At 36.0% G+C, this 26,376-nt stretch overlaps 4 protein-coding genes across 4 annotated transcripts; 2 read left to right on the top strand and 2 right to left on the bottom strand.

Annotated features, from left to right (window-relative positions):
- Positions 1 to 5,921: 5,921 nt before the first annotated feature.
- Positions 5,922 to 14,302, top strand: LOC144453624 (integral membrane protein GPR180-like). Its single transcript, XM_078144946.1, has 4 exons — positions 5,922 to 6,483; positions 7,474 to 8,023; positions 11,747 to 12,002; positions 13,649 to 14,302. The coding sequence occupies exons 1-4, from the start codon at positions 5,945 to 5,947 to the stop codon at positions 13,798 to 13,800; spliced, it is 1,497 nt and encodes a 498-aa protein (XP_078001072.1). The 5' UTR covers positions 5,922 to 5,944; the 3' UTR covers positions 13,801 to 14,302.
- Positions 14,303 to 17,718: 3,416 nt separating this feature from the next.
- On the bottom strand, positions 17,719 to 18,828 carry LOC144453537 (uncharacterized). Its single transcript, XM_078144851.1, has 2 exons — positions 18,243 to 18,828; positions 17,719 to 17,777 (listed from the first exon to the last, which is right to left on the bottom strand). The coding sequence occupies exons 1-2, from the start codon at positions 18,826 to 18,828 to the stop codon at positions 17,719 to 17,721; spliced, it is 645 nt and encodes a 214-aa protein (XP_078000977.1).
- Positions 18,829 to 21,734: 2,906 nt separating this feature from the next.
- On the bottom strand, positions 21,735 to 22,904 carry LOC144453611 (uncharacterized). Its single transcript, XM_078144933.1, has 2 exons — positions 22,743 to 22,904; positions 21,735 to 22,322 (listed from the first exon to the last, which is right to left on the bottom strand). The coding sequence occupies exons 1-2, from the start codon at positions 22,860 to 22,862 to the stop codon at positions 22,209 to 22,211; spliced, it is 234 nt and encodes a 77-aa protein (XP_078001059.1). The 5' UTR covers positions 22,863 to 22,904; the 3' UTR covers positions 21,735 to 22,208.
- Positions 22,905 to 23,276: 372 nt separating this feature from the next.
- Positions 23,277 to 26,021, top strand: LOC144453654 (D-aminoacyl-tRNA deacylase 2-like). Its single transcript, XM_078144982.1, has 3 exons — positions 23,277 to 23,422; positions 24,967 to 25,036; positions 25,462 to 26,021. Exons 1-3 carry the CDS (start codon positions 23,312 to 23,314, stop codon positions 25,785 to 25,787), a joined length of 507 nt encoding a protein of 168 aa, XP_078001108.1. The 5' UTR covers positions 23,277 to 23,311; the 3' UTR covers positions 25,788 to 26,021.
- The last annotated feature ends 355 nt before the right edge of the window (positions 26,022 to 26,376 follow it).

Raw genomic sequence — 26,376 nt, forward strand, 5'->3', positions numbered from 1 at the left:
CCAATGTCTATGGTACAATACACTAATTCTTGGTATAATACTGGGACTCAGACTGATACGAGTTTTGTAAAATGTATGTGGACAATAGTTGTTTGGCAGATGTAGAGCTAGAGAAAAAGTTCGTTGTAAACGAGGCCCTATGTAAACCTAGTCTAGAATGATGATAGATCGTCTGCGTTGTTTCTCGATTTTTCCGATATAAAACACTTTCATGAATTTGATAGTCAATTTTAGAACAAACTTTATAAAGTATTTGTATAAGATAGAGAGAGATATATTATGTTCATCTCAGCTTTGGATCTGTGCGTTGTTGTCCTCGTCATTGTGATCATTTAGCATTGTCTCTGTATCTTGTTCTACGGGTTGCCCGGTTTTTGTGTTTCCATTCAGAGTCAACGTGTCTGTAAGATATAATCGCAAGGGTCGCATTCACGAACAAAGTCAAACTGATTTAAAAACATCGTTGCTTACAAAGCAAATCTAAATACATCACCATCTTACTAGTGTTAACTGACGAAGAACAACATTTATCGTCATGGTTACAGACAGAGGAGAACGATGAGAAAGGCAAACACATATGAGTGAGCAAGTCAGAGTTGGCATTCTACAACTACATCCTGTATATAAAGACATTTGGCTTCGTAATTTTGTTGCGTCTCAGTCCTTCATAAAGTTCACTATAAGATCAATAAAACCAATTACATGTACATTAAATATTTCTTTCTAATCGAAGAATTGTTTTAGGAATCGATATATTAAATAGAAAATGTCACGATACTCTCAATATTCGAAGATTTCCAGTAGCCAAGTTAAACGTACCTAGATTGTCGGAGATCAGTCTCTTGGCTGAGTTGACAACTACGGTTTTACGCCGATATTTTCCTTTTTCTTTTCCCGTAACTGTAACAGAAATGAGGGAATATTATAAAGTTGCAACGAATAAGCACACACACATGTGTACATACACGTACACACACACACACATCCACACACACACACACACACACACACACACACACACACACACTTTTGTATGAATACCAATCCTCCTTGACAGACGTGGACTTGAAAACAAAAACTTGCGTTACCTTTTTTCTTGTTCTTTTCCGATGCTTTTAACACCTGTTTGATTGTCCTAGTTCCCGGCATCATCACCTTTGTAACTAATGTAGTTCCAACTTTTGGATACAGAATATAATTGTATAGCTGTTCATTCTTCTCTCGGCAACCAACGTGTTTTTCAGAAGTCCGTTTTGACGAGAGTTCTTTATTGAGTTCATGGTGTTTGTGATCTTTCTTTGTCACGTTTTCTGGTAAACCGTACTTTCCTGAGTCTAATTTACCAGACTCAATCCCCTTCCACGTAACGTATTGTCTTTTGAATCGCTCTTGTTGTTCTTTGTTAAATCTGCCTCTAATTCTCACCAATTCTTCCCGTTGCTTAGTAACAGCTTCTTGGTAAGCGATATTGTTTGCAATTGCCTTGGCGTCTTCCTTTTCAAGTTCTTTGATTCGGAGAGTTTCCAACTTCTTCAAGAAGTGTTCATGCCTCTGTTTGGAGTACGATTTGTTGCAATAAACACCATTCAGAAATCGAACCCTGGGGATGTCTACCTGGTTTAATAGGTTGACCTTTGACCTTTTTATGTGACCAGTCGCAGTGCATGACGTCAAGGCTCTTGAACTGGGATTTGAGTGAATGCCAAGTTTACTCGGCTCTGACTTTCTACCACTTTCATTATGACAATTCATGTCCTCTCCTGCTTCAAATGTTCTGTTTTCCCTTTTGAAAATAAAAAATACCGTCAATGGCGATGTAGCACAACTGTAGTTGGCTGTTGCTATGGGCGTGGTCCTGTTGCTAGGCATATTTACAAGCAACATATATTCACTTACATACCCATCCATGTTTTTATCTTTGTAATATGCACATCATTTCACTTTTGCTAAGGGCGTGGTCATAGTTGCTGTTTTGAACAATAACTGCAGAATAATACTTCCAGAAACATCCCCATCGAGTTTAAACCCCATTCACCATGCAGTTTCAAAATATAAGTTTTTGACCAAAATTGAGAAATTTAGACCAAATTTGCATATCACTGATGAACCATCATGTTGTGAACAATTCTTAATCTGAACACCACTAAGAATGTTCCCATCAAATTTCAAATCAATCTACTCTTTTGGAGTTATCGATTTTTTACCACAGGGCACATTTTTAGCCATAATTTGCATATCACTGATGGGATCATAATGTCATGAACAATTCGTAATCTAAGTACCCCTAAGAATGTTCCCACCAAATTTCAGACCGATCTGCCCAGTAGTTTATCAGTTTAAGTGTTTTGACCAAAAATCAATCACAGACCGGTGGTAAGATCATTTTGATTTGAACAATTTCCCAACTTGACACCCAAAGTAATACACCCACCAAATATCATGAGTCATGGCAATCAGTCCAGTGGTTTTTGATTTTAACTTATCCACACACACACACACACACACACACACACACACACACACACACACACACACACACACACACACACACACACACACACACACACACACACACACACACACGGATGGACGGACGGACAGACAGACAGACAGACAGACAGACAGACAGACAGACAGACAGACAGACAGACAGACAGACAGACGTGTGCCCTGAGCGTGGCCCTGACAATACTCACTACGTGACATTTCATTACATGCTCCGAGAATAAAGGAAAACAGTCGGAATCTATTCCACCGGACAGCGACGCAATCTTATGCATGGCTGGTTTGAAACCTGCACTAGCTGCAACAGGCATATTTTTTGTCATCAGATAACCAAAGAATATAAATTGGTGAATTACTTATAAAATACACTGTAAGTTTATTTAGATCTTGAGCGAAAGCTCGCTTTTGAATCATGTTTAAAGTGTACTAACTGTAACAGGAATATCATTTTTCGATGAGAACCCACAATATACTCACTGAAATTACTAAAATAACATGTTGATCAGGGATCAATGTTATCCGCAAGCTGTAATCCGTAAACGTTTATGGAGATTGCATATGAATAATCCCGAATGTGCAATAACATCGAGTAACCTAATGGAATAATGCAGAATCTTAGACGAGAGATGACCTACAAGCGTCAAGGTAAATAATGCTGTGATGTACAATCTCTCGGTAGAATAAAGCAAAGGTACACACTTACTTGACTTGAAAGGGGCTACTGGTTCTGACAATAGAGGTCGCCCTTGCGCTAGCCCAGCAACTAGCCCAGTTTTTGGTCGTTGCTCGGCGTTCTAAATCTTGCTTCACGGAAGGCATTCCATATATTTCTATGAGGAACATTTACACGGAAAACGCTATTACCATGACTCCTATTGGATGCATCAGTAATTCAATTTTAAAAGTAGCAAAGTTCATCTTTATGGCATGCTCTAATTACAACATTTTGCCTTGCCATAAAGTTTCAATTGAACGATAGGCAAGCCACCATATTATATCGATATCTGTGTGTGTGAGTCTTCGAAGACACAATAGTTTTTTGGGGGTGGGGTGGGAAGAAAGAACTTTGAAAAATCTGCTTTTCTCACACTCAAATGTTTAAAGTTGGACCAGAACACTAAACTGCACCTGTCTAGTATAGTTCACGTTGTACTCCTTATCAAGTTGTTTGCGCCGCGCTCAGACAAAAGATCTCTTACATGCATGTAAATACAATGAGGTACGACTTTTACAGCAATGTAGCAACATGTTATTTTCTTTCCCGCGATAGTTGTTTGTTACACGAAGTAGAGACATAAATTATGTTTACTACCGAGTTGAAAGACAATGTACTGGCAGTGGTTTTCTTTTATGTACTTACCACCTGGTTTTAACGAAGGTAACATTGCTTGTCAGGTGTGGTGTATACGGATATGGTCTTCTTATTTACCTGGAGTAGAACAAATCCATTAGTCCACTTCAAATCTCTATCGTTCTAGTACTATATAAAGTAATACATAGGCTACAATGACATTTTCTAGTTGAGTAGTCTTAACCAGACATTTGATTTCTACTTAGCAACATAAATCAACTGTTAGCATGGTTAGTGTCAATTGTCTAGTAGACTTTACTAAGTGTTTTTCATCACTTAATACTACCGATGTCTATAGTTGTGTTGGGCATTACTTTCGAAACGACAGGATCTGACCATAGACGTTGAGGAGAGAATGTCTATGATCTAACGACAAGATGTGACCATAGACGTTGAGGAGAGAATGTCTATGATCTAACGACAAGATGTGACCATAGACGTTGAGGAGAGAACGTCTATGATCAATAACAAAGTCAACAGCGTTGTTTGTTTTATCGGATTTCTCCCTCAAAAAACTATACCGAAACCCTTTATGCTAACTGTATATCGAATAATCGTCTCTAAGTAGAATGTCAACACAATTGTTTACAGCTTTCTGGCTATCGTTGATGCTGAACAACTCTATACAAATACATACCTTACTGTTGTAGTGGGAGATACAAGCAGATACGATGCCAAAGGCCAACTTCACTTAATTTAACAAAACCAACTTTGAGCGGCGATAAAAAAGTGATCCGATCATCAATTGTTATAACGTTCAAATTATCGTTGATATAGATCGCAGTTACAACATGTACCTTGTGAGAAGAAACACTCTAGGCATTTTATGGACTCAGTCCAAGTTAGTAATTCTCTGTTGGTAAGTTTTACGTAATGTTGTTTTTACTTTGAATGGTAATGCTCTCCGTCTACAAAAGTTTTTGTTGTTGTTTGGAGCATGCGCAAAGACTCTGGGTCATTTTATGGACACGGTTTTAGTTTTTATACTATTTATAGTAGACTCGCAATATATTATGGCATTATATAGTACGGAGAAATTATACAGTGTCGAGGTGTGTACTGCTCGTCTACCGTAGATTCAGAACTCAACTATGATAGTAGATGTCTATTTCGCTTTTGAGAAATGACAATCTATATTAAAATTAATATGATCATACAGACAACGGGTCTGAAAAGTATCGCAGCTATCAGGATCTCGGCAGCTTGGTAAATTTTGTAGGTTTAGATACCGATAACAGTACCCGACCGTGACAAATTCAATATCGGCATTCTCATCTCAGTCTACCCGGTCTTTGTTGTTATTCTAAAACAACTGGAACGGTCAAATCAAATAACGTGAAGATATTGACAACAATATGGCCTATATGAAAGTAATGAAGACGTACATCATTGGTTACTGCAGTGGTTTTTCGCCCTAATTTTTCGTAAATCTCAACAGACAAAAGAGAACTGAAAAAGAAAAAATTACAAATAATGTAAAAATAGATTTAAAAACTATTGGGGAAAATGAATCAAAGCTACGATGTTCCAACTCTGACTCCAGGATAAAAAAAATCACAAATTGGTATTTTCACGTTTCCTTGTATTGGTACTGTCATTATACATGTATTTTTACTCCAAGATGTTTCTGAGTGCGTCACGGTTGAACGCATTACCTGTAATCATAGAATATTACACACGTAAAAATGAATACGAACTAGTAGTTCACACTTTAATCATAGATATTGGAGTTTCCTCTCCATTGTTTATGCTTTAAATAAACCAAGGAGGTTTAAGAGCATACAATAATGGACAAGTATGACTAGACTGCTGTCGACAGTCGCTCGCGCCTTTTTTTCCCTACGTTTTATCTAAACTCCGATCCGGCGCAACACTTAGTCTAATCGCAAACTGATATCGAGGGCCGAAGCCCGAGCCTTCGGCCCTCGATCAGTTTGCGATTAGACTAGTGTTGCGCCGGATCGGAGTTTAGATAAAACGTAGGGAAAAAAGGCGCGAGCGACTGTCGACAGTCTAATGACTTGCTCGAGAGAAGATCATTCAATCGCAAAGTAGATTGGGAAATATCTGTCACATGATGAAAACAAAATGGCAGTGGTCACAATGGCAACACTACTTCCGGGTTCCCTAAAAGGGAAATACGGTCTATGCGTCGTAATAATTTACTTTCACATCGCAGTATTACTATTACTCGGCCCTAGTGTAATGGGAATGCATGTGACAGGCAAATGGGAAACGAAACAATTCAATACATTCCTAGCGCAGTTCGGATTTCAGGCAGTCGAACAACACAATGTTGAAAGGTCGTCTGGATACATATATGGAAATATTACAACAACAGAGGGGACCAACTGTCCACGGATGAAACTTGTAGCTTTAGACGAAGGACTATGGACTAACTACAGTAAATATTCAACAGATAGGCCAAGTGGTAGCACATGTACTGCTATGTTTAAAAACATTACAAACGTAGCCTATGATAGGAAATGTACAGTCAACGGAACTACAGATATTATGCGAAGCATACCCTGTCAAAGTGATCAACTTTGTTTTGATGAGAACGAACGTAGGAATAACGTAGTACCAGGATACCAGTTCACTATACAAGTCAATCTATCGAACCCTAGGTAGGACATGACATATTGATTTTATTGTTCTGATGTATTATAACGTTATTGATAGAATGTATTTATTTATTTATTTGTCATGTAATTGTATTTATTTGTTTCTTGCAAATGTCTGTAACCAATTTCTATATTATTATCTATGCATTGTTTTCGGATATATATGTTTTTCTGTATCTCTCACACAGCTAGATCAAGGATGGATTGTCTGTCTGCCTGTCAATCCATCTAGCTAACTGTCTGCATGTCAATCTATCTAGCTAACTGTCTATCTATCTATCTATCTATCTAGCTAACGGTCTATCTAGATCTACCTACCACCTACCTACCTCTATCTATCTATCTATCTATCTATCTATCTATCTATCTATCTATCTATCTATCTATCTATCTATCTATCTATCTATCTATCTATCTATCTATCTATCTATCTATCTATCTATCTATTGATCTATCTATCTATCTATCTATCTAGCTAGCTAGCTAGCTAACGGTCTATCTAGATCTACCTACCATCTACCTACCTCTATCTATCTATCTATCTATCTATCTATTGATCTATCTATCTATCTATCACTACCTTATACCTATACTCATATTACACACCCACCCTATGTCTATCTACCCCACATATCCCTATATATCTTGCTGTCTGTAATAGTATCTATGTAATGGTATCTTTGACAACAGGTGTCTGATTAACTGTAAAGGTATTCTGGTGATTGCATCACCCACATAACACTATCATTGTTTCATATCATTTCCAGGGGGGGGGGAGTATATGTTATCTATAATCACCATGATGGAATCGAAATAACTCATTTTGCAAACTGATATTGTCATTTATGAAACTTTTCAAAAAATTAAGGTATACATTATATAATAAAATGTAAGCATCCCATATATGCAATTAAAGCACAGGCAGAATATTGTGTAAATTGATGAAGATGTAACCATGGTAACCACTTTAATTTGTTTGATAATTCATTCCAGTTTTTGGTATATAAATATGGTATCTTGCTATCAGAACTGGACTTCTGAAGATCCGGAGCAGTGTTCATGGCATCATCATGAACAGAATATTAATATTATATATGACATATGGTTAGTGAATGGAAATCCATTACAACCTCACAACATCTTCTACTTCCAGTTTTCCTATCCAATACAAGGCATAGTAGCAGTTTATCTAATGTATGCTGTATTCTACTTACCACTGACAATATGTCATACTATGGCACACTCCAAATACATGCATCCTATCATCAAGTTCTTCACTGTGTGTTTGTATATTGAATATGTCAGTATTTTACTGATATTTATTCATTTAATCATCTACTCACAAGATGGCAGTGGTCTTCCTATCGTCTTTGAAATTGGCATTGCTATGGAAATGCTTTCTCAGTGCCTGTTTATATTTTTGCTGTTACTGTTGGCAAAAGGATGGACAATAACGACAACAAGAATTACACAGAAGAAATCACTAGTTGTTATATGGGTCATTTACTGTGTCTTGTATGCAGTGTTATTCATTTGGGAAATGGTGAGTGACATCATCAAAGTTCCTTTAATTCAACTTTGTCTCCATTCATACATATTCAGTTTGCTCGGTCTTGGCTGTGGTAATGTAGAATTCACCTCAAGAATAATCTCTTTAAACTGTTGCTGTTACTAGATTTTCCAAGAAAACTCAAACTTCTTCTCCGTTAAAATCAATAAAAAACTTAATAAAATACAAATGTTTCAAATAGAGGCCAAAATATTATCAAACTTTCTGTCATTTTAGAATCCAATATGGCCACCAAATACAGTGTTAACTCTATAGGAAAATAAAATATTGTCGATTTCCTTGAAAACAAGATGGTGAACACCCAGCTTTCTTTTATTATTTCAAAAGGATCAGGAACAAGCTTCCTTACGGCAAAGTCTGGAGAAAATTGATGAACTTTGATTTTCAGGGAAATTCAAATTTGCCCCAAGGCGCATTCTGCCAAAAAGGTATTAACCCAGCTGTGACTTGGCAAAATGTCTAGATGGCCAGATACACTTCCTTCCTCCTATCTTTGAAGAAACTTTTTATCCATATCACATGGTCCAAACACTATATTATTATCCATATCACATGGTCCAAACACTATATTATTATCCATATCACATGGTCCAAACACTATATTATTATCCATATCACATGGTCCAAACACTATATTATTATCCATATCACATGGTCCAAACACTATATTATTATCCATATCACATGGTCCAAACACTATATTATTATCCATATCACATGGTCCAAACACTATATTATTATCCATATCACATGGTCCAAACACTATATTATTATCCTTATTATATACATAGACCCTCATATTCCCAGGGTGTGACGTCAAAGTATAGTAATATGAAATCCATACATTTCATATTACTATACTTTGACGTCACACTATAGTAATATGGTCGGAACTACTTTGAATTATTTGTAAACATCAAACTGTACAGTTACGATGTTGTTGTTTGAAAATATAGTTTCCTTCATGGATTGCCGAACATCGACCATCATCATCATCATCATCATCATCAGTGTAAACAGTGAACAATTACACCTCTTTTGTACACATCTATCGCCTTTCGTACAGCCACTAACGTACGTAGACATGCTAACATCAACATCGTAAAAACTTCCAGTTGTGATAGTTGCACTGCAGTGAAATCGTTGTCCGTTAAATTCAAATATTGATAGATCTTTTGAACGACTTTTGACAATGTGTTTTTGAAAATTTCTCAATGTTTTCGACATTTTAACTTGCCAGTGTTGATGTTTTTAGCGTACGACTCTGAGCCGAGTTCTATACATAACCGTTTTAGGCACCCGTTTGTTAGCCAGTCTCTCGATATGTCTCATTTTTTCCGATGAAAGTGTCTATATTTTGTCAAAGAATTAATCACTGCTCTTGACAATGTCCCGTCGTGGGCAAAATGTTCCCTACCTTAAAGTCTGTGGTGTAATTTTACTGATCTCAACATATACATTAGTAGTAGTAGTAGTAGTGACGGCAGCTGTCACAATAGCGACTACATTCTGAAATCTGAATGAACATAACAGCTGAGCGCTGTAGCCCCATCACTTCATAAAATTAATGCACGTTCAGTGTAAGTTTGAGAATATTTTAGTTGAAAATTGTCATTATAATAGAAAAAAATAGTGGGTCTATGTATATAATAAATAATCTCCCGGTATTTCTCACTCGTACGACGTCATCTCGGACTCATGATTCCCCTAATGTCTGTATCCCTCCAAGCCGATACGGCCAACATTAGGGAATCATTCATCCTCGATGATGTCATACTCGTTCGAAATACCAGGAGATTATATATAAATTAAATATCACATGGTCCAAACACTATATTATTATATTACCAGATTTAAACTGAATGCCTTCCGTAAGGGCAAAGTTTTGAGATTGTCGTTCCTACAGACAATTGTTGGAATACAACAGAACAAATGCAATAAGTTATTTTTTCTCATTGATTGCTATTTGCCCATTGCTGTTAGTGATCTCCTGGCCAACCACAACATGTAATGTGAAGTTTTACAGACCCCCCACCCCCACCCCCTTCCCACGTCAATATTTTTTTAATGTTTGTCCAGCCAATTCAGTCTGCAGATAAAAGGGAAAACACAAAAGTAACTCTCCCTACATTAATTGCCACCAGTGAAGACAACTGCAGAACTAATCATGAACAAGCCTATGACATCTGCCCCACATACACACTTGCTGTAAAGTACTAAATAAAAAGAACAGTAACTGCAATGAACAGTAGATTGAGTAACATTTGTTGAGCATGCAATACCCCTAATACAAAACCTTCCTTGTAAGAATGAAAATTCATCTATGTTGGTAATCTAATGTATGTTCATTAAGCTTTTACTTCAAACACAAACTTGAAATTTGGGATAAAGCTTAATTGATGTAAATACATTATGTTATTTACCACACCATCATCTTGTACAGACTCTAGTCCTTTCACTACAGCCACCATGCTACCCCCAGTGAGATAAATATTGTTATTTACCACACCATCATCTTGTACAGACTCTAGTCCTTTCACTACAGCCACCATACTACCCCAGTGAGATAAATATTGTTATTTACCACACCATCATCTTGTATAGACTCTAGTCCTTTCACTACAGCCACCATGCTACCCCCAGTGAGATAAATATTGTTATTTACCACACCATCATCTTGTACAGACTCTAGTCCTTTCACTACAGCCACCATGCTACCCCCAGTGAGATAAATATTGTTATTTACCACACCATCATCTTGTATAGACTCTAGTCCTTTCACTACAGCCACCATGCTACCCCCAGTGAGATAAATATTGTTATTTACCACACCATCATCTTGTACAGACTCTAGTCCTTTCACTACAGCCACCATGCTACCCCCAGTGAGATAAATATTGTTATTTACCACACCATCATCTTGTACAGACTCTAGTCCTTTCACTACAGCCACCATGCTACCCCCAGTGAGATAAATATTGTTATTTACCACACCATCATCTTGTACAGACTCTAGTCCTTTCACTACAGCCACCATGCTACCCCCAGTGAGATAAATATTGTTATTTACCACACCATCATCTTGTACAGACTCTAGTCCTTTCACTACAGCCACCATGCTACCCCCAGTGAGATAAATATTGTTATTTACCACACCATCATCTTGTACAGACTCTAGTCCTTTCACTACAGCCACCATGCTACCCCCAGTGAGATAAATATTGTTATTTACCACACCATCATCTTGTACAGACTCTAGTCCTTTCACTACAGCCACCATGCTACCCCCAGTGAGATAAATATTGTTATTTACCACACCATCACCTTGTATAGACTCTAGTCCTTTCACTACAGCCACCATGCTACCCCCCGGTGAGATAAATATTGTTATTTACCACACCATCATCTTGTACAGACTCTAGTCCTTTCACTACAGCCACCATGCTACCCCCCGGTGAGATAAATATTGTTATTTACCACACCATCATCTTGTACAGACTCTAGTCCTTTCACTACAGCCACCATGCTACCCCCAGTGAGATAAATATTGTTATTTACCACACCATCACCTTGTATAGACTCTAGTCCTTTCACTACAGCCACCATGATGCTCAGACAGCTACCCCTAGTGAGATCAATGTTTATTTAATGTGTCAATAGTTCTATTAATACTGGTAATGTTTTTGTGTTGTATAGGTAGGAGTTGACCAAACATCCAATCTAAATGAATACCAGACATGGCCGGGTGCTTTGATCTTGACACTGAGATGTATTATATTGATATGGTTTCTAATGGAGTTACGCACCACTTACAGGCAAGAATACCTGGATGAAAAACTCAGCTTTTATCGATGGTTTGGTGTCGGGTATACAATATGGTTTGTATATCTCCCAATCACTGTTAGTATCATATCTGCAGTATCACCATTATGGAGACAAAAATCTGTGTCAGGTGAGAAAAATGTATCCTAAAATATTGGCAATTGTTTTGGTTTAGATTGAAAGTTGGTAGTGGTGTTTTGCTAAGGTGTAGTAACTTTGAAGGTGAATGTGGTAGCATTTATGTCATTTTCTGTAAGTCATACCATAAGTGTTGGTTGTGGACTCTGATACCTAAGGTACACTTGACCTATTAATTATCCCTGACAAACACACTGGGATAGGTACTGAACTGGACATCATTATAGTCCATAATATGTCAGAAAGAAATCAGTTCAGTGTAGTTATTGTTTGTCGGTATTCATGGTTTTGTCTGCTGTAAATGTTTATACCCCATCTCATGATGTATAATGTAGATCACTCATGGATAGCATTCTCTGTGTAATAATTAATCCTAAGTACAAGTTGGTCCTCTTTCTCCCTAGAGGGTATTTGTTTGTACACAACTAAGTACTAATTGGTTATCTTTCTCCCTAGAGGGTATTTGTTTGTACACAACTAAGTACTAATTGGTTATCTTTCTCCCTAGGTGGTATTTGTTTGTACACAACTAAGTACTAATTGGTTATCTTTCTTCCTAGAGGGTATTTGTTTGTACACAACTAAGTACTAATTGGTTATCTTTCTCCCTAGGTGGTATTTGTTTGTACACAACTAAGTACTAATTGGTTATCTTTCTCCCTAGGTGGTATTTGTTTGTACACAACTAAGTACTAATTGGTTATCTTTCTCCCTAGGTGGTATTTGTTTGTACACAACTAAGTACTAATTGGTTATCTTTCTCCCTAGGTGGTATTTGTTTGTACACAACTAAGTACTAATTGGTTATCTTTCTCCCTAGGTGGTATTTGTTTGTACACAACTAAGTACTAATTGGTTATCTTTCTCCCTAGGTGGTATTTGTTTGTACACAACTAAGTACTAATTGGTTATCTTTCTTCCTAGAGGGTATTTGTTTGTACACAACTAAGTACAAATTGGTTATCTTTCTTCCTAGAGGGTATTTGTTTGTACACAACTAAGTATCTTTCTCCCTAGAGAGTATTTGTTTGTACACCAATAAGTACAAATTGGAAGAGAGGATTAAACGTAAATGAAGATCTGTTACAACTTCAGACATCAGACCATAGACACACGGAATCTGTTACAAGTGGGGAAAGTAAACAACTGGATAGGATTAATAACAATTGGCACAGCATGTTGAAAATACAGAGAGACTTGTATTACATTCCATCATTTAATAAGAACTGTTTTATGGCCACTTTACATAATAGTTCACATTCACAAACTTCCAGTTCCCCTGACACTTCAAGTACACATAAAGAGGCCATAAAACTGTTCTTATCAAATCATGGTGTGTAATACAAGTCTGCTGTTCTAACATGCTGGGCCAAGTGTTATTAATCCATTTGTTTACTTTTCCTGTTTGTAACAGGCTCTGTTTGTCCATGGTCTAATGTCGGCAGTTGTATCTACTTGGCAATGATGTGAGTTCAGTATCACTAACTTCATACCAAGAACTTTATTCAAATCAAATCAAATTGAAAATAAATGATAATATCAATATTTACCAAAGTTTTTAGCAAAGAGATAAGTTCATGAAATCCTTGTTTCATAACCAATGATTCTCAACTGTGTTTCATTTTGTTTTATTTTCAGCAATGACTCTGACAGCTGACTTCCTATCTTACCTGGTAATGACGTTGTTATTCTGGCCATCAAGAAGCTCAAGTTACTTTAAACTTGGAACATCGGGAAATGAAAATAAAGCTTTGTTAGAAAAGTATAGTCACCTGATAGAATCTATATGATATGAAAGTTTTGGTGGAATGTAACAGTACTGCTCTTCTCACAGAATCTATATGTAATGATTGCTGTATATAATAATATGCTTTATTCATAGTACCATGGCCACCGGCCTAACATACAGAAATCAGTGTATACAAAAAACTGCTACTGTAGAGATTTGTTGTGACAATCAGCATTGGTACATACAAATCCACATAATAATAGCAAATACAACCAAAATTAGTCCAACATACTTTGGCGTAAACGGAAAGCAAAAAATACAAACTTTGCTAAATTATTCTGAGTATGAACATGATTTGTTCTCATCAAAGAATAAAATTTAAATTGCGAAGGAGGCTGAAAGAAATATTGTGGAATATACAATTCTCTCAATTGTTGATATACAGGGCATATTATACAAAAATGAAATTCATCTTCAATGAAATTACCAATATTACAAAAAATATGTAATCTTCTATTTCTAGATACACCATCTCTCCTTCCCTTTTCTATCGCTAAATTGTGATTAGAAGCTCTAATTGCTGTATAATGCTACATTCTCTTCAAAGATTTGGTGGAATCTATCTGAAAGGTTTCTAGAAGTACCAAGTCACCACACTTGAAAATGTTGGATTTTCTTTAAGTTTGATCTAGTTTTATGTGAAATTTTTCTTCCAGCTGATATTTACATTTATAGCATAAAAACAATCATTATTCACTTCATTTTGATTTTGTTTGTTTTACAGATTTCATGAACTAGTCTATCATATTTAAATCAAATCAAATAATACAGTACTTTATTGCTTTCTTTACAAAATAATTCATAAATACTAAAGGAAAAAAGTGACATTTTACAAAGCAAGTGAATATTACATATACATATACAGTATGTTATTTAATTTGCATATCATCCCAAGACGCTTTTCATTCAAAGACCAGTACTATAATGGAAAAGAACTTTGTAAAAACAAAGATATTTCATAATTTTATTTTTCTGTGTGTATAATGTGTACTGGCAGGGGTGTTTGCTAGTATACACTAAGGTACATTTTTACTTAGTAATGAATCATGGTCTGAACTTTTTTTTACAATTCTTCCTGATGACCACTTCAAAAGTTGAAGTGTCCAGTCTCATCTGTGGACAATGGTAAATGCAGATGTGAATGCAGGATGATGAACATTTCATTTGGCAAAGTATGTGCCTCAGAAATAAAAATCCTACACTTTTTGTTTTACTTTGTTCAAGAAAACTTAAACCTATTTTCAGTTAATTTTTAGTTCAGTAGTGCTATAGGCATGGCAAAGTGTGTGTTGTCTGTGTGTGTGTGTGTGTCTGTCTGTCTGACTGTCTGTCTGTCTGTCTGTCTGTCTGTCTGTGTGTGTGTGTGTGTGTGTGTCTGTGTGTAAACGACTTAAAGTCAAATGCCACTGGACCAAAATACATGATATTTGGTGGGTGTATTACCTTGGGTGTCTAGTTGGGAAGTTGTTTTAAATCAAAATTATCTTACCATCGGTATGATTTGGTCAAAAAACTTAAACTCTCAATTACTGGGCAGATTGGCCTGAAATTTGGTGGGAAAATTCTTGGGGGTGTTTAGTTTAGGAATTGTTCATGACAAGATAATCCCATCAGTGATATGCAAATTAAGACTAAATATGTGTTTTTTGATCAAAAGTCTGTAATTCCAAATGTTGATTTGGCTGAAATTACACAGGGATGTTTCTAGGGATGTACAGATCAAATGATATTAATTACATGATGACCCCATTAGCAATATGCAAATTAGGGCTAAAAAACATTATTTTTTGTGAAATGTCTGTCAGAACACTTTGGCCATAGGAGTATACAGAAATAATTGTTTTATTGATCTCATTAAACCATTAAAATTGTTATGGGGTACTTAACATAATGTAACAAGTGTGTGTGAATGGCACTGGAATTCATCTCTCTGAAAGGTTGCTTGGAAACATTGTCAAATGATAGGTTTTTTTTTACAATTATAACATTTTTAACAATTATAAATGCCTGTCTGTCTGTCTGTCTGTCTGTCTGTCTGTCTGTCTGTCTGTCTTGTAGATGATGCAAGTGAGTTTGGTATTGAGCTTTACCTCTCAAACTACAAGGGATGAAATTTGGTTATGATTCTGAAAGTGTTACTGTTAGTCTGCAAATTGTGAGTGTGTCATACTTATGTAATTGGCCCTGGCAACCATGACCATGCCCTTAGCAACAGTCAAATGATAGGGTTTTTTTACAATTATAACAGTGATGGGTAGGCAGTTGAATAAACATTATTTTAGATTATGTAAATGCCCTTAGCAACAAGACCACGCCCATGGCAACAGGTAGACAATGGCATATAATGCCAAAATAACACTGATGAGGGGGAAGGTAAATGAATGATTATTGCAAAATTGTATGTAGATATGCCTAGCAACAAGACCATGCCCTTAGTAACACCAAATGATGGTGTATGTTGCAGATATAACACCATGGATGGGAAGGCATGAGAATAAATCTTCAAAGAATGTATGCAAATATGTCTAGTGACAAAACCACATAGTCATTTACAGAAAATTAGAGTGTACTGACAACAGTTGTGCTACAATGCCTTTGGTGCTTTAAATCAGGGGTTGTGTATAAAGTTTGGAAATAGAGGTCAAAATGAGGTCAAAATTGTCTTTCCCCATTGTCCAATCTTCATGTATTATACTTCAATGGAAAGCTTACTTTCCGTACTGCAACCTTACAAAAAATATATATTTGAAGACAAAAACACATTGAGAAAAGCACTGTCAAATGAGACGATGATTGCTTGATGATCAAGTGACAAAAAACAAAGGAATTTTCAGCACACGGCAAGTATATTTTGATTGCTCATATCTGATGAATGTTTAAATCTAATAAGCTGGAAATCAACAGATTTATAGAGCTGTCCATTATAGAGATGTTTAGTATATCTTCTTTATTACCTACTTATTAAATTTACATGTTTTGAGGTAGGTAAAAGGAGACCAGAAAAATAGCTACTTGCTAATCAAGTATGTCTCCTTAGACACTGTAAATAACATTTATAAATAAATACATGACAAAGTATAAAGAGGACAGTGAAAAAAACCTAAATATCTATGAAAATATATACATTATACATCAACATGAGTTGCAGTATATTCATATCAGGTGAAGAAAACCTTTTAGTGAGTTGCGAAAAACATTCCTTGATGATTTGGACCTAACATCAAGAGGTAAGTTATCCCAGTGTAGAGCTCCTGTGTATGACATTGCAAATTTACCTATTTCAGTGTTTATCCTTGGGATTGAAATATTGCCCTTAATTTTGTAGCGTGTATTATAATAGTGAGTGGGAAATGAACAATATTGTGTGAAATGATGTGGCAAGTTACCGTTGAGCAAGTCGTACATAAAAGCGCAAATTTGAAGTTTATGTTGGTTAAATATATTTAGAATGTGTAAGTGATTGAATAGTTGATTGGAGCCTACTGTACGATCACTGGAAGTTGTAGCTCTGGCTGCCATTTTTTGAGAAGTGAGGATACAGGTCAGATGTGATCGGTATGTAGAGCCCCAGACCTCAAGGCCATAAGTTATATGTGGTTGTATGAAAGTTTTGTAAATTAATAAGAGAATATTTTGTGGTATAAACTGACTCAGTTGAAAGATAATGCCAACTCTTTTCCTCACAATAGAGTTCACTTTGTATGCATGTTTGGACCAGTTAAGATTTTTGTCTAAGATGACACCAACAAAACAAGTTTCATCAACTTCATCAATTTCCTTGTTGTTGATGTGTAGACTTCCACAAAGAGCAACTTTTCTTTTGTTTGTTCGAAAAACAATGTAATTTGTTTTGAGATGGGTTTGTTTGCATTACACCATGTTACAACTTTACTAAAGTGTACATCAACCATGTTTAAATTTATATTGGGACTGTTACTATCAAAAGTATGAAAGAGATTGGTATCGTCTGCAAACAACCTAAAATTGAAAAAAGAAGAACAGAAAATGTCATTGATAAAAATTAGGAAAATAGTAGGTCCCAAAACAGACCCTTGAGGTACTCCACATTTAATATCAAGGCTTGATGACTTATTGCCATCAGCAGAGACAAATTGGGATCTATTATGCAAATAATCAGTAAACCAGTGTAATGGAAGTCCTCTAATACCATAGTGTGCCATTTTAGACAAAAGAATTTGATGGTTAATAGTGTCGAAGGCGTTGGAGAAGTCTAGAAATATGCCAAGTGTAACTTTGCCTGCATCTATTTGATGTAAAATGTGGTCTACGAGATTGATAAGAGAGAGTTTTGTGCTGTAGTTTTTCCTAAATGCGTACTGGTGTTCATAAAGAATATTTTGATTTTCCAAAAAACTAGTTAGTTGAGTGTTGACAATATGACTTTACTTAAAAGGGGCAGAATTGAGATAGGTCTATAATTACCTGGGTCATCAGTAGCACCTTTCTTATAAATAGGGGATACTTTGGCTAATTTGAATACTTTGGGAAAGACACCAGACATAAATGGTAAGTTAAAAATGTAAGCCAGTGGTTTAGCTATAACAGATGCTCCGTCAATAAGTAATCTAGCTGGACAGTCATCATGACCACTAGTCTTTTTAGCATTTAGGTTAGTGATAAATACTTTCACTTCATGTTCCGTTGTGGGGCTCATGAAAAATGAATTTTTAGAGGGCTCTGGTAAATACTCGCTGAAACTTTGGTTTGTGGAACCAATTTTACTAGCTAGATCTAGTCCTATGTTTACAAAATACCTATTGAAAGCTGTTACAATATCATTAGCTGTTGTGAGTCCATTAAGACTATCAGGTAGAGTGTTTTTGGCATTTGTACCCCGACCTCCAAGGACTTTGTTAATAGTCTTCCATAGTATGTTTGTGTTACTGTTGTTTTCTGTAAAAGTATTAGCATAATATAATTGTTTTGCTTTCCTAATAACAGAGACCAAAACATTTCTGTAATGTTTGTATTTAGAGGCAGTATTTCTATTAAAATTCGAGTTGATCATCTTGGAATAAAGTTTGTGCTTAGTCTTTATGGATTTCTTGATTGCGTTCTTTATGTTCTAACAAAGTCCAAGATATGTCTCTAGAGCTATGAACATAGGCAGAAATGTACCCATGGTAGAACCTTCCTCAAGCGAAGTTCACGACTTCATATTATCTCATTAATATTGGTGGGAACATTCTTAGGGATGTATAGATTAAGAATTGTTCCGGACATGATGATCCCATCAGTGATATGCAAATTAGCTATAAATATGTCTTTTTGGTCAAAAATCTTTAATTCCAAAACTACAGAACAGATTGGGCTGAAATTTAATGGGGATGGATCTATGGGTGTATAGCTGAAGAAATATCAAGCATATAATGATCTCATCAGTGATCTGCAAATTAGGTGTAAAAATGTGAATTTTGGTCAAAAACTTTTATCTCAAAAAGTACTTGGTCAGTGAGACTGAAACTAATATGAAATGGAAGCTCTTTAAACCGTCTCCCATGTATTTCATGTATTTCATGCAACCTTAGAATGTAAAAATGTATTAAATGTAAAATAGTCAAGTACTGGCCATAGCTCATATTTATAGCTAAAAATCATTTAATATTTAGTGCATAACTCAAAACTGTAATATACAAAAACTCCATTCAAGTGTCTTCCTCCATATTATCTGGTGCAAGCTATCTTTAGAGATATTGACCTTTGACCTTGACCTTCAGGTCAATTATCATAATCAAGCCAATTCCTCCCAATCACAGACACATTGTAGTATTTACATACTGCCAATTTCTTTTAAATAATGTTTACAAGTAATAATAATATTGAAGAAAATAACTATACCCAAGCATTATTTTTGGTGTTCACTTTTACTGAATGGCAGTCATATTTGTAATTAAAAATCATTATTTACTGCATAACTCAAAAACTGTGATATATAGAGACTCCATTCTACACCCATATTATCTTGAAGTTTGGAGACCTTGACCTTTGACGTTGAGGGTCAATTATCAAAAATTAAGCCAATTCCTGTCTATCACAGACATATTGTAGTACATGTATTTACATATTGCCAATTTCTTTTAAATCATGTTTACAAGTAATATGAAGAAAAGAACTGTACACATGCATTATTTTTTATGCTCACATAATGTTTTATGAATGCCATTTATTTGTTGCCACCAATTTCTTTTAAATCTCCATTCACTCACATAGAAGTAAAGTATTTAGGAGGGGGGAAACTATGTCTTCTATGAAGACTTGTTTATTTATAAAACATATTTATCATGGCTTCCTGTGAGAAAAATCAATGTGAACCAACATATGTCAAGTTCTTGTTTGTACGTCAATAAATTGCAAAAGATTAATAAAATGTGTAAAATGTTTGTTGTTGTATGTACCAGAACAAATGTTTTGAACATTTTTTTTAGTTTTTGCAATGTACTGAGTTACAAAAGTCATGGTCATTGTTGTTTCACATTAATTTCTTAAGAAGGAAGCCATGAAAAAATTGTTTTATAAATTAAAATAGATATCCAATCCTCATCCATAATATTATGGACTCTTAAAATGAGTAGGTGTATTGACTTGTATTGTTTTTTATGATTTGCACAGTACTGTATTTGAAGTATGGGCTCTATGAATCATAGATCAAGTTGGTGGAGGGTCTATGTATGAATGGGATTAACATCATAGATCCTCCAACAAGGTGGTGGAGGGTCTGTGTATGAATGGGATTAACATCATAGATCCTCCAACAAGTTGGTGGAGGGTCTATGTATGAATGGGATTAACATCATAGATCCTCCAACAAGGTGGTGGAGGGTCTGTGTATGAATGGGATTAACATCATAGATCCTCCAACAAGTTGGTGGAGGGTCTATGTATGAATGGGATTAACATCATAGATCCTCCAACAAGGTGGTGGAGCGTCTGTGTATGAATGGGATTAACATCATAGATCCTCCAACAAGGTGGTGGACGGTCTGTGTATGAATGGGATTAACATCATAGATCCTCCAACAAGGTGGTGGAGGGTCTATGTATGAATGGGATTAACATCATAGATCCTCCAACAAGGTGGTGGAGGGTCTATGTATGAATGGGATTAACATCATTGATCCTCCAACAAGGTGGTGGAGCGTCTATGTATGAATGGGATTAACATCATTGATCCTCCAACAAGGTGGTGGCGCGTCTGTGTATGAATGGGATTAACATCATAGATCCTCCAACAAGTTGGTGGAGGGTCTATGTATGAATGGGATTAACACCATAGATCCTCCAACAAGGTGGTGGAGGGTCCGTGTATGAACGGGATTAACACCTGTTCAGAGAGAGTACTTCAGATATGTATTTAACAGGAACTATTCTTTATTGCTAATAACTTATCACAGACAGAACTTGTCTCCCTGAAAACAGACAGTAATGGCTCGTTTGTTACACTGGCAAGTCTTGGATAGACATCGCAATAACTGTCCAGTTGTTACGCTGGCAAGTCTTGGATAGACATCGCAATAACTGTCCATCATAGGAGTGTTTTTTCAGAGGCTGTAAATTTTGTTGTTCCTTTGGACTGTGTAACACCTTAATAAAGGGACAGATTTTCATTTCACCACTTGTATCTCACATTGAATTAAAGTGTGATGACTTCAGGAGTGACCACACACGCTTCCATTAGTCAGCACCCCTAGTGCTCAACTTCTGATTTCTGAAACCTTATACAGATGGCCCATTATTTTCTTCTTCGTCTACATGTAAATGTATAAACTAGCTATTGACAGGATATACTGAAATGCATCTACTGTATTTGTATGAAATTCATATTTCAAAAGACTAGCCAGTGTATTTCTTCATTTCTTTAATACATCTTCTTTTTATATTGCAAATTTACATACACATTGATCAAAACCACCAACTGACATGTAACATCTGTTTAACATAATCTGGTCTCATACTTGTATACATATAACTTGTAAATCTACAGTTTGTGACACATTTTCCTCATGATATAGACTCCTGGTACCTGGGTATATGCTTATAGTATGATGTAATCAAAATAAGGAAACTGACCATGTAAGTAACAATGTCTCCACACATTTATTTTCAAATTATGTCTTAACAGAACTGTACATTTGACAAGGGCTATTCTTCTGTGGCTTGATAGTTCATAATCATGTAAACGATTGTTTTACAGTGTTTGCATTGCACTCTTCTCTGTTTGATGTAATCTTTTTGCTAGACTCCATCATTTAGCCCTCCTATGTGTCGGTCAATATGTATCATCTTTGTGCTGAGTTTCCTCCAGACCACTGCTGATGCCATCAAAAGGATGTTGAAAAAATAAATTCCTACTTTGTTTTCAATGGGTGTGGATATGTCCATCAGCAAATATCACGACTTTTTGCTTTGTGTCTCTGCTTGTTGGTGTTGCTTCTGGATACATTGACGAAATTCAGTCACTTCCTTTTGACATTTCCTCCAGTCTCTCGTCTCTGACATACATTCCTAGAGAATCATATCAAGAAGGGAACATTATCAATGTGACCAATATTTCTCCTCATTACCACAAAGTCGACTAAAATGAGTAAATCAGAACTTCACATTACTGATTTTATTAGCACAACTGAACTATAAGTGCTTATGGCATGATGTGGTGTCTGTCTGTGTGTGTCTACCCGATCAGGCTAAAAACGTATACATGTACTACGAAGGTCAATTCAAGCTAAATAACGATGGTAAGATAGCAATGCACGATTAGCCGACATCTACATCGGATTTTAATCAGACTGTATAGACCCGTGCACCGTCTGCAAGCAGGACTACGTCTACTCTTTCGATAGTATTAGTAGCGGCATGTGCACGCGATCGCGATACTACTCAGCCGATTTCCTGACGAACGACGTGGAGGTATACGCAGAAATTTACCTGCACTGCATAATGATACTCGATGCAACCAGTCCTTTTGAGCATGGTCTCGACTGGATCTTCTTCGTCATCGTCTTCATCGGGCACTTTCTTGGTCCTATTCCAGTCGTGTGCTGCCATTCTCAGGTTGTTATCCAAGGTGTACGTTGTGAGGTCAAAGCGCTCCTACTGTTGGAGATATGAGGGGGACATCATACAGTAGATGTCTAAGGAAGGGACGACTTACTCTATATGCAAGCAGGACTAGTGTCTACCATAATTTATTCTGACGATTATCATTCATCTTGACCTTCAGATAAAAGCATACCGTAAACTGACGCCCAAACTAATCTCGTGATATATATATATATATATGTATTTGGGCCTATATTTCACCCCTACTAACGTGAGCAACCCATATCGAAAAAATGGACTCACCCAGGACTAAGGTCATATGGTCATAATTGGTTCATCCACCACGTTGTACTTCCGGGTTTCCTTGTACAGATGGTCCCAAATTCCGTTCTACCTTGTTCTCATTTTTGATCCAGACAAAATATCATTGGCCAAGTTGCATTAGATGACCAGAAATGGCTGCAGACACAGGTGCAAATGCAAAGATAATTATTCAGCAATGTTTATCAGCTCGTTTGCAAGTGAAACCACCAGCAGACGACGGTACTCCAGCTGAATTTGCTGAGGTGAGGTTCGTATGGAACTACTACAGACTATTTGAAGCTTGTTCGATTAATACTGCTGTACCTTCAACTATAAGAATACATACCTCTAAATATCCATATATATATATATATATATATATATATATATATATATATATATATATATATATATATATATATATATATATATATATATATATATATACACACAAAATACACAAGTTATGGTACGGAGCCGTTACTCAGAGTTTCACGCTTGAATGCGATCTTCGGACGACTAAATTTTAACGGAAATTCAAGTGATGGAATACGAACTCGCAGAAGAACTGGTACCCGGATGTGATGCGCGTTGAGGTTTGACATTGTGGAATGAAAGAATGTATTTGTTTTCATGGCGGCACTTCGAAATCAGTTCTGATCGTTTATTAAGGAGTCCCAATTTATTTGCACTGATGATGAACATCTTCTCTGTAAGACACAGGTTGCACCTTTTTGTTGCATTAGAGTAGGCGGCTGCATGGGCAATGATAGCCCTATATAATATAGCCCAATGATAGCCGCCTACTCTAATGCAACAAAAAGGTGCAACCTGTGTCTTACAGAGAAGATGTTCATCATCAGTGCAAATAAATTGGGACTCCTTAATAAACGATCAGAACTGATTTCGAAGTGCCGCCATGAAAACAAATACATTCTTTCATTCCACCATGTCAAACCTCAACGCGCATCACATCCGGGTACCAGTTCTTCTGCGAGTTCATATTCCATCACTTGAATTTCCGTTAAAATTTAGTCGTCCGAAGATCGCATTCAAGCGTGAAACTCTGAGTAACAGCTCCGTACCATAACTTGTGTATTTTGTGTAATACAGCTCTACTTCTCAGTATTGAGCGCTTTTCCTTCAGTTTATGACTTACCTCTTACACTGAATTAGTATATATATATATATATATATATATATATATATATATATATATATATATATATATATATATATATATATATATATATATATATATATATATATATATATATATATATATATATATATATATATATATATATATATATATATATATATATATATATATATATATATATATATATATATATTGTATTCACGACACTATTTTCAGGAAAATCTTATCACCAACATGTGCCAAGTTGAGCATTGGTAAATATTGTTGTTTCCCCAATTTATAACTTAATTTGCTTGGGCTTTGTTTCTGTATCTGATTTACCAGTCACATTTCTTCTATATATGTATGTAGCCAACTTTAACTTTACTGACAGTGCTGTGCCTAACATACTTGATGAGCTCCTCATCCAAAAGGAATGAAATAAATAAATAAATAGAATAAATAAATAGATAAATAAATAAACAAATATTTACCCAAACATTGCCATACTATTCCTATATAGGTTTGACATCATGGAGTTGAGTGTGTTAAACCTTCCACCATTCCTTTTAAGAAACTGATAAACAAAGACATAGTTATTGCTATAGATGCATTTTTGGCATATTCCACTCATTTCTCAGCTATTTGCCTTCAATTAATCGTCAGGTTAACAGAGGAATCATCATCTATTTGTGTTTCCTGAAAGGTGCATCAGAAGATATATTAGAGAAAATGGGCAAGTATACTTCATTACACCATGCCATGCCACACCACACCACTACACTACACTACACTTCTCTTCTAGGATACTAGCCTATCCTTGTCAGCTTTTTACTATAAAAATAGGATATTCTGTAGACCCAAAGGGTGAAAGCGCCACATTGGGTACAGAATTTCACTTGTATTTATTGTGTTTCAATATATTTCACTCATGCTTGTATCCCAACATTACACACTGACTACAAAGTTTTGTGACAAGTCTGTCTTGATCAATCTTTTAACAAATAACCAAAGTTTTTTCCAAAAAGAAACATCTTGTACAGAATATTCTTGTTTTAACGATGTGCTTGGAATATTTACATGCTCAATAAAGAAAGTATGAAACTCAGGTCATCAACAATTACTGACGTTGCTAATCACTTCATTTGTTATATTTTTCAGTGAAGTCTGTTGTTAATGTGAAGTTAAGTGAGTCCGAAAGTGGAAAAACAGTCTCCATTTTAGAGCTACCTGGTGATGTGCTTATTGTTCCTCAAGCTACACTTGGTGGCAAACTAAAAGGCAAAGTGATGCAGTATCATTCTAACATTCACAAATCTCCCGGCATGGAACTTTATACAAGTTTTGTCCAACAAATACAACAGACAGTGGAGAATAATGGAAAATCTAAGGAATGTAGTTGTCAAGTAAAATGGGGAACATATGGAAACAGACAGGTTCTGAGTATGGTAACTAATGGGCCTTTCACACATAGTATGGATTTTTAGTTCTTTTATTATTATTATATAATAATATCTTTATTCAGAGTAAAACTTAGACTGTCGACAGTTGTTCGTGCCTTTTTGCTACATTTTGTCCAAAACTAAAGTCGTCGCCTTGCTCCAATCCAGAGCAATACTATAACTGTGTACTGATCAGCGAGTGCCAGAGGCACAAGCACTGTCGACAGTTGTTTTGCCTTTTTTGCTACGTTTTATCTAAAACTAAAGTCGTCGCCTCACTCTGATCCGGAGCAATACTAGTATAACCGTGTACTGATCGGCAAATGCCAGAGGCATGAGCGTGCCTTCGGCAATTGCAGTTCCCATCAGTACGCATTGGTATGTCAGTGCTAGGAGCAAGGCGACGACTTTGTTTTAGATGAAACATAGCGGAAAAGGCACGAACGACTGTCAACAGTCTAGGTAAAACTCATTAAGCATTACAAACAACGCAGAGCGTTGCAGGGTGGGCTTCTTTCCATTCAGGCCCTCATACATCAAATCAACAATCACGCAAAAGACAACTTACAAATACTAAAACACATTAGGACATAAAATACACACATTGTGACATTGTAGCTCCAGATAAATAAAA

This window comes from Glandiceps talaboti, chromosome 2, assembly GCF_964340395.1.
Source record: "Glandiceps talaboti chromosome 2, keGlaTala1.1, whole genome shotgun sequence".
Classification (NCBI taxonomy): Eukaryota; Metazoa; Hemichordata; class Enteropneusta; family Spengelidae; genus Glandiceps; species Glandiceps talaboti.

Bases quoted from the DNA above. Each gene is read 5' to 3' on its own strand.
- LOC144453537 (XM_078144851.1), bottom strand. From the start codon at position 18,828: ATGATCAACTCGAATTTTAATAGAAATACTGCCTCTAAATACAAACAT. The intron at 17,778-18,242 runs GTAATTATAGAC...TTTCAATTTTAG, and splicing joins AGGTGCTACTGATGACCCAG to GTTGTTTGCAGACGATACCA.
- LOC144453611 (XM_078144933.1), bottom strand. From the start codon at position 22,862: ATGGCAGCACACGACTGGAATAGGACCAAGAAAGTGCCCGATGAAGAC. The intron at 22,323-22,742 runs GTAAATTTCTGC...ATGATTCTCTAG, and splicing joins AGTATCATTATGCAGTGCAG to GAATGTATGTCAGAGACGAG.
- LOC144453654 (XM_078144982.1), top strand. From the start codon at position 23,312: ATGGCTGCAGACACAGGTGCAAATGCAAAGATAATTATTCAGCAATGT. The intron at 23,423-24,966 runs GTGAGGTTCGTA...ATTAATCGTCAG, and splicing joins CTCCAGCTGAATTTGCTGAG to GTTAACAGAGGAATCATCAT. The intron at 25,037-25,461 runs GCAAGTATACTT...TATATTTTTCAG, and splicing joins AGATATATTAGAGAAAATGG to TGAAGTCTGTTGTTAATGTG.
- LOC144453624 (XM_078144946.1), top strand. From the start codon at position 5,945: ATGGCAGTGGTCACAATGGCAACACTACTTCCGGGTTCCCTAAAAGGG. The intron at 8,024-11,746 runs GTGAGTGACATC...TGTGTTGTATAG, and splicing joins TGTTATTCATTTGGGAAATG to GTAGGAGTTGACCAAACATC. The intron at 12,003-13,648 runs GTGAGAAAAATG...TTTTATTTTCAG, and splicing joins GAGACAAAAATCTGTGTCAG to CAATGACTCTGACAGCTGAC.